The 7,808-nt window shown below is 43.1% G+C and overlaps 1 protein-coding gene across 1 annotated transcript; it reads left to right on the top strand.

The window, feature by feature from the left end:
* Window positions 1-3,393: 3,393 nt before the first annotated feature.
* On the top strand, window positions 3,394-4,648 carry LOC4337912 (uncharacterized). Its single transcript, XM_015782667.3, has one exon. The coding sequence runs from the start codon at window positions 3,642-3,644 to the stop codon at window positions 4,323-4,325; it is 684 nt and encodes a 227-aa protein (XP_015638153.1). The 5' UTR covers window positions 3,394-3,641; the 3' UTR covers window positions 4,326-4,648.
* Window positions 4,649-7,808: the final 3,160 nt, after the last annotated feature.

Below are 7,808 nucleotides of genomic sequence, written 5' to 3'. Positions count from 1 at the left end.
CATCAGATGGATGTAAAAACGGCATTTCTAAATGGAGATTTGGAGGAAAAAGTATACATGGCGCAACCGAAAGGTTTTGTCATGAAAGGAAACGAAAATATGGGATGTCGTCTAAAGAGATCCATTTATGGATTAAAGCAAGCTTCGAGACAGTGGTACTTGAAGTTTGATGGGACAATAAAGAAATTTGGGTTTCAAGAGAATGTCGAGGACAATTGTATTTATTCAAAGTTTAAGAATGGGAGATTTATTTTCCTAATTCTGTATGTGGATGACATTCTACTGGCTAGTAGTGATGTCAGTCTACTGCAGGAAACAAAGAAATTCTTGTCCTCAAACTTTGACATGAAAGACCTCGGTGAGGCTTCATATGTTTTGGGCATAGAGATTCACCGAGATAGAACAAAGTATGCATTGGGACTTTCTCAAAAGACATATATAGAAAAGGTGTTGAAGAAATTCAACATGTACAGATGCAGTGCTACACCTGCTCCTATAATGAAAGGCGAAAAGTATGGGGCATCGCAATGTCCCAGAAATCAGTTTGAGCTCAATGAAATGAAAACAAAGCCATATGCGTCAGCTGTAGGAAGCCTACAGTACGCGCAAGTGTGCACACGACCTGACTTGGCATTTGTTACCGGGTTACTTGGCAGATTTCAGAGTAATCCAGGCCTAGAGCACTGGAAATTGGTAAAGAAAGTCTTGCGTTATTTGCAAGGAACAAAAGGCCTCATGCTGTCTTACAGAAGATCAGAATCACTCCAGATAGTGGGGTACTCAGATTCTGACTTTGCAAAAGATAATACAAAGTCAACATCGGGATATGTGTTTACCCTGGCAGGAGGAGCTATTTCATGGAAAAGCTCAAAACAGACTATCACTGCAGGGTCTACTATGTATGCCGAGTTTATAGCATGCTATGAGGCAACGGGGCAGGTGAACTGGCTAAAGAAGTTCATACCCGGTTTAAAGGTGGTTGACAGTATTGAGAAACCACTAAAGTTATACTGCGACAACGAACCCGCAGTAATGTACGCTCACAACAATCAGTCAAGTGGTGCTGCCAAACACATTGACATAAAGTACTATGTTGTGAAGGACAAAGTCCGGGATCAAACAATCAGTCTCGAGCACATTAAAACAGAAAGGATGCTCGCGGATCCGCTCACGAAAGGCCTACCACCCAACGTGTTCAAGGAACATGTAGCCGGCATGGGTTTAAGGGAAGCCTTATGAATCCTGGACTACAGGGCCCAAAAGTAAAGTATCTGTTTCTGAATAGAGATGTGTATAGTGGCTGTCGAATCCATCGGTGATTGACCGTGACGATGAAACATGCTCTATTTACAAATCTGTGATGGAATAGAAAAAGCTAAAAGAAAAAGTGAGATCAAGGGGGAGAATGTTAGATAGATCTCTCTCCCCTTGAGCCCAACGGCTCAAGGGGGCCTTGACCGCGCCCTGATCGGGGGCGCCCAGCCCAATGGCTGGTGGGCCCCCGTCACACTGCGCCATATAAAAGAGGGGTGGAGGCCGGCACGGCACATGGTTCGAGATTCACCGCCGCCGCCAACTCCACCCTACAAACCCTAATCCGATCGAGAGGGGGCGCAGCCAGTGACGGGAAGCGCCACCGCCGCGCCACACCTCATCGCCAGGACATCCACGACCGTCACTCCCGCAGCCGTCATCGCCGTCGACCACACCGGCGCCGCATCCACGACAACCGAGCGCCAACGACGACGATGGCCGGCACTTCTTCATCCTCCAACACCTCAACCGGTCGGTCTATCTAAACCCTCTCCCGTTTTCAATCTCTATAGTTCAAACATCAATTCCAAATAGAACCACCCGACTAGATCTAACCTAGGTGATCCTAGTGCAAAGTCCAACAATGGTATCAGAGCAACCCTAGTGTTTAGATCGTTTCGGGGAAAGAAATCCAAAGAAAGAAAAGCACAAGATCCGCACGGATCAAAAGAACCAAAAACCCTAACCCTAATTCTTACCTCGTCGCCGGCCGTCGTCGACGCCGGCAACGGAGGGGGGGAGGGGCAAAGAGGCGCCGCCTAGGAGCCACTCGACGGCCGCGCGCGCACCTGCACGCGCGTGCCGGCGAGGGGGCCCGCGGCGGCGCCGCCATCTCCGTCGTCGCCATCTCTCTCTCACACGGTGGGGGTTAGAGACGGTGGGGGGAGCGGAGAAGAGAAAAGAAAGGAGCGCCGGCCATGGCAATGCATAAATATATGCAATCACTTGCTTAATATCAACACGATTCAACTGCTTCCAAGTAAACAATTAGCAAGCGCGATTAGTATATTGAACATCGTGCACAATACAACTATGTGCGACGACATTGCTGAGAAGAGAAGCAGGGAGACACAATATCTCAGTCTCTCAGACACTTTTTTTCTGAATTACCTCCTCTCATGCTTACAACAGCAAGCCGCAATCCATAACTGTCTCCTTCTTTTATTAACCTTTAATTATGCCTGCTTAAATCGCCTTGTCAGACGCTGGTTGGTCCATTGCAAAAGTCAGCTCATCTCATGCATGCATTTCACTTTATTTTCTCTCTCTATCCCCAGAGAGAGATAGAGTAGAGAGAGAGAGAGATCAGCAAGAAGGAGACAGCTACCACGTCCTTCTTCTGCTCTGCTTGTAATTGCAAATAGTGGCTAGCTGCTGATGCTGCTGCCATAGCATGTTTCAAAAAAAAAAACTGACATATTATAAACTTGAAAAATGGATTAATCTCCTATAATCGTAGTTGGGACCCTTAGGCTATCCTTAGGCTGTATTTAGTTCCACGTCAAAATTGAAAGTTTGAAGAAATTAGAACGATGTAACGGAAAAGTTGGAAGTTTATATATGTAGGAAAGTTCGATGTGACGGAAAAGTTAGAAGTTTAAATAAAAAAGTTGGAATCTAAACAGAACCTTAGCATATCATCTCATTTCTTATAAAACACTATTTAGTCAATAAAAAAAGAAGAAGAAAAATACAAGACAAATCGATTAACATAAGATCGATATATCGCTGCATAAACATATAAATTGAAATTCGTCTTCTACAAGTTGTAAAAAAAATAAACTGATAGTATCACTCCACAAACATTGTTTTTCCACGTTTAACTTCTACAAGATGTAGAAAAAGTATAAATTAAACTAAAACTAGTATGCATATATAGAAGTCGAATTTCAACTTTTATATTTGTGAAATAATATATCAAGCATAAATTTATGTTATCATTTTCTTTCGATTTACTTATAACTATTTATGTGAGACATGTAAAAAACGAGGGATCTCTCTCGAGATTAAAAAAAATGGTAGTACGGAGTACTAGTAGCCGGCTAGCTGCCTTTGTTTCAGAGAAAAAAAAATTACAAATAGCAGATGAGATGAGAGATAAGTAGATGACACATTCACAGTTGCTATAGTTGTTGCTGCCACTGCCTATTAGCTAGCTTCCTCTCATTCGTAAGTGGCAGCTTCTTCTTCTTCTTCTTCTTCTTCTTCACTTCCTCTCTCTACATCTACCCAAGAACACCTTCTCTCTCTCTAGCTCTCTCTCTCTCTCTAAGCTAGCCAAGAAGAGAGTGAAGAGCTAGCTTAGTGTGAGTGTGTTGGTGGCTGCTATGGCGAGCACGAACGGCAAGGAGGAGGTGTATGTGAAGGAGGGGAGCAAGCTCTACTCGAGGATGATGTCCAAGGAGGCGGCGGCGGCGGCGGCGCCGCTCGCCGTGCCGTCGTTCAGGGTGTACTACGGCGTCGCGTCGGCGGGATCCGTACCGTTCCTGTGGGAGTCGCAGCCCGGCACGCCCAAGAGCTCGCCCTCCACCGCCGTGCTCCCGCCGCTCACGCCGCCGCCCTCGTACTACGCCTCCGCCGGCAAGAAAGGCGGCGGCGGCGGCGCCTCGTCCGGCTCCAGGAGGAGCGGCTGGTCCGCCGGCGGCGCGCGCGGCGTCCTCGGCGCCATGTTCCGGCGGCCGTGGCGCCGGACGTCGCCGTGCTCCACCTCCTCCTCCTCGTCGTGGTCCTACTCCTCGCCGTCGTCCGTGTCGATGTCGCCGGTGTTCACCGTGCACCAGGCGTCCCCCATGGCGGTGGCGCGCTCCCACCACACGCGCGCGTGCTCCGCCGGCGCCGCCTACGACGACGCCGCCGCGGCGAGGTGCTTCGGCATGGAGCGCGAGTGCGAGAGGGGGCTCGTGAAAGGGTGCGGCGTCGCGGTGGCCGTCAGGAACGCGCTGTCGTCGGTCGTCGGCCACAAGTCCGGCGGCCACGGCGGCGCGCCGCCGGCGGCGGCGGCGGCGTATTAAATCCCTCCGCTGCACATGCACGCTGGCCGCTAGTATGTACTGCTATCTAATTTGCGTTTTTTCCGGGGTGTTCTTTGCATTTTGTACGCCATAGTACAAACATGTACGTACTTACTCTACGTGATAATATGGAGGAGAAGTAATTAAGTGTAAGGTTTTAGCCGTGTACGTATTTCTCTGTAGCCGTATACGTATATTATACGGTCATGCATGCATGTCCTGAAAATATGTGTGCTTGTTCAGTTGTTCCAAAAGTTGATGGGTACATTACCATGGATATGGTGACGATGAGCAGAATAGATTTGATCTAAATTTTCTCCTCCTCTTCTCAAGTTCATAGAAAATTTATGCATAAAAAATAGATATATATTTCGACTTCGAGTCGTCGGTAATTAGTTAATTATATATGTTGTAGAAAAACTGTATTTTTTTTGTGAATTTATCAGTAGTTTACTTGGAGTCTTCTGGGTGAGTTTTCACAAATTTTAGTCAACTGGACATACATAGTTTTACTGGAGTACAGGACCCAATGAAGCCATTAACGAATCTTGAGAGAAAATTAAAGCACAAATCTAAGGATTGATGCCCTGTCTGAGAGGCTCGTGGTTCATACAAGTCATATCTCTGTCATAAATCTGCACTTATTTGTTATCTGCAACTTGCATGAAGAGGAGTGCAACATGGTAACATGGAGCTCTGAACTAGGATGCATATTTAAATATAAGTGGCACATAGCCAATTTAAGATTCTTCAGAGGCTCTGGTTTTGCCCTCTTGGACATTGTTTCTTGGACTTCCAGCTTGGTGATTATTAATCAGTGTGTCTTAATTTTTGTTTAGTTACTTCTTTTCTGATGGTCATGAGAAAGGGAGAGCTTGTTTACCCAGTCCAATGTTCCTGGATGATGCTACCAAGAAGAGGACAGTAGTGGTTAAGCTGTGCTGATTTCTTTTTTGCAGTTTCAGAATCTGAAAAGAGAAGACCAGACTTAATTAAAAGGTTGATTTGGACTGGAGATTTTAGCTGAAACTTCTCTTTTGTATGATGATTATATACCATGCATGCTTAATAGATTGCTTCATTGATAAGTGTGTACTATTCAGACAGTTATAGCTCTGAATTTGGCTTGAGTTTGCAGTCACTTTCTCATGTCACCCACTCTGGACTTCTCTAACTCCTAAAACCCTTCACCCAAAGCATTGACCTATAGTCAAATTAACAGCTTGAGCTCTTAATTGCACCATTCATGCAATTGCAATATCTGATTGAATTAGCACATATGACATATATGGGATCCAATTACAACAAGATGTTAGTACTGAATATATTTTTTTTTGCGATGATTAGTACTGAATATTTAATATATCTGAAACATGAATTCACTGCTCTGTTCATCTTCTTCAGAAGAATTGAAATGCCATGTTGCCATGGATGATGCATTGCCCACTGGCCATTACATGATGCTGCAGGGTTGCTTTGCTTTGCCCCATCTGAGAGGCATAAAGTAGTTGGAGAAACAGCAGGGAAGACACTGAAGTTAATGCTCTTGAGAGGACCAGCTAGCTAGCTCATCATGTGATGCAAAATCAACATGTGTGATGGACCCATGTTTCACTCCAATGTAGTAGTAGCAGTAGTGATGAACTAGCTGGAAATGCTAGATGCTTTAACCAGTTGCCAAGGCAAGCATTTGCTACAAAAGACTAAAGATCAATTGCACAAGAAATGATTTAATTTGCCACCTTTGCTGAGGTTTAATGATGGACTTATATTAGTAACACATCAATTTCTGGAAACTGTTTTGAGTGGAATTTCAAGTGACAGGTGTATTTAATTTGCAGCTGAAGACCAATATCATTGTACAGTTTCATCTTTCGTGCTTACAATGCAAGATACAAAATGGATTTATTATGGTAGTAAGTGTTGATTAAGAGTTTGAAAGACAGTTCACCAATGCGCTAAATAACAAGGAAAATTGTTCTTATACGCGTGTTTAGAATTATAAGCTTGAGGATTACAATCACAAGCCTAATTATTGCATAATTTGATTTTTTTTTGAGAAAAAAATGCCCTCTTTTAGAATATGCATGAGATTTGCCCATCTTTTTTTATTAAGATGTGGGGGAAGATACGTGTATTTCATATTATGCAATAATCAGGCTTATGATTCAGTGCATCCGAGGAGTTTATCATGGTGACGATCTACTACAAGTACAGAAGAAAAATGAGAACAAGACTTGTAATGTTTGTATTCATACTTCCATAGCGTTGACGCCATCATGAGTTCATAAGCCTCTGAATTTGTCAAATGAATTAGGTACGTTGCATGTGTAATCCTCAGTATAAATTACTCTGTTTCCAAACCTAATCCATTCTGAAGAGTCATTACAGATTTATAACGAAGACATTTGTGCAGCAACTTGACAACTTTACGTTTTTTGCTTTTTCCTCCTTTTCCATCTCAAATAGCAGATGTTCCAAATATAATTGCAACCATGTTCCAAGATATTTTTTATCATGGAATTTAATCTAGTCTCTGTCTCTCTGATGAGATCGGAGATGTATCTTAAGCTCAAGTGGAGAAAAGTGTATGATGTTGTAACAAATACACTGTCACTTTTGGTCTTTTTGTAATTTTGTAACAGGAAAAGATCTAATGATTAAGCTTAAGCGTACTAGGAAGATTGCACAAGACGACATTGGTCAGTAACTGATGTGCTTATGCTAACTAGAGCGTAATGCCAAATCAACTAAAAATTGATAGGAACCTTGTAGCTGCAAGGTTGTTAATCCATGGATCTTTTGTTGTTTTCAGGCTTTGCATGGAATGCATTTTACAAGTACGATGATGAAAGTGATCATTCAGCTGCACACTGTTCCTGTCAAAAAGATACCATTTTGTTTTCAGTTAATTGTTCTTCTTTGTAGTGCGTGTCTGCATTCTGAAACTTCATCCACATTTATGTTTACAGCCTCTGTCTGCAGTTAATGAAAATAAACACAAGTCAGACCATGTTTCTATCTGATTTGATGCCTCAAAATTGAGCAAATTGTCTCCAGCTAGTTGTGGTAAGATCAAGTCGAGCAAGTACTATCTGAATGATGCATTATTAACGGTACAACATTTCATGAATGGATCAAGTAAAACTTCTGACTTCCTCATCCATGAGAAACACACACAATTGAATCCATTCTTCTGAATGATGTGATGCCCAAGAGGGACAAGACATGGCAGTGGTCCCTACATGTGGTAAGATTAAGTCAAGCAATCCTTAATTGAAAATGATGCAATATTGGCCATATTTGTTGAATCAATAATATGCTAAGGAGAAAAAAGAGAGAATCTTCTTGTGTTTTCTTGTGAATCATCCAGTCTGCGCATCCTACTTAGTACACATGTGTTACTTTCAAAAACAAAAACAAAAAATCAGTTACAAATCAATAAATTTGCAGTTTCTAACTGGAACACAATCATCAATTCTA

The sequence above is a fragment of the Oryza sativa genome, chromosome 5 (genome assembly GCF_034140825.1).
Source record: "Oryza sativa Japonica Group chromosome 5, ASM3414082v1".
Lineage (NCBI taxonomy): Eukaryota > Viridiplantae > Streptophyta > Magnoliopsida > Poales > Poaceae > Oryza > Oryza sativa.
The sequence above is the reverse complement of the archived record's forward strand: the minus strand, read 5'-3'. Positions and strand labels throughout refer to the sequence as shown.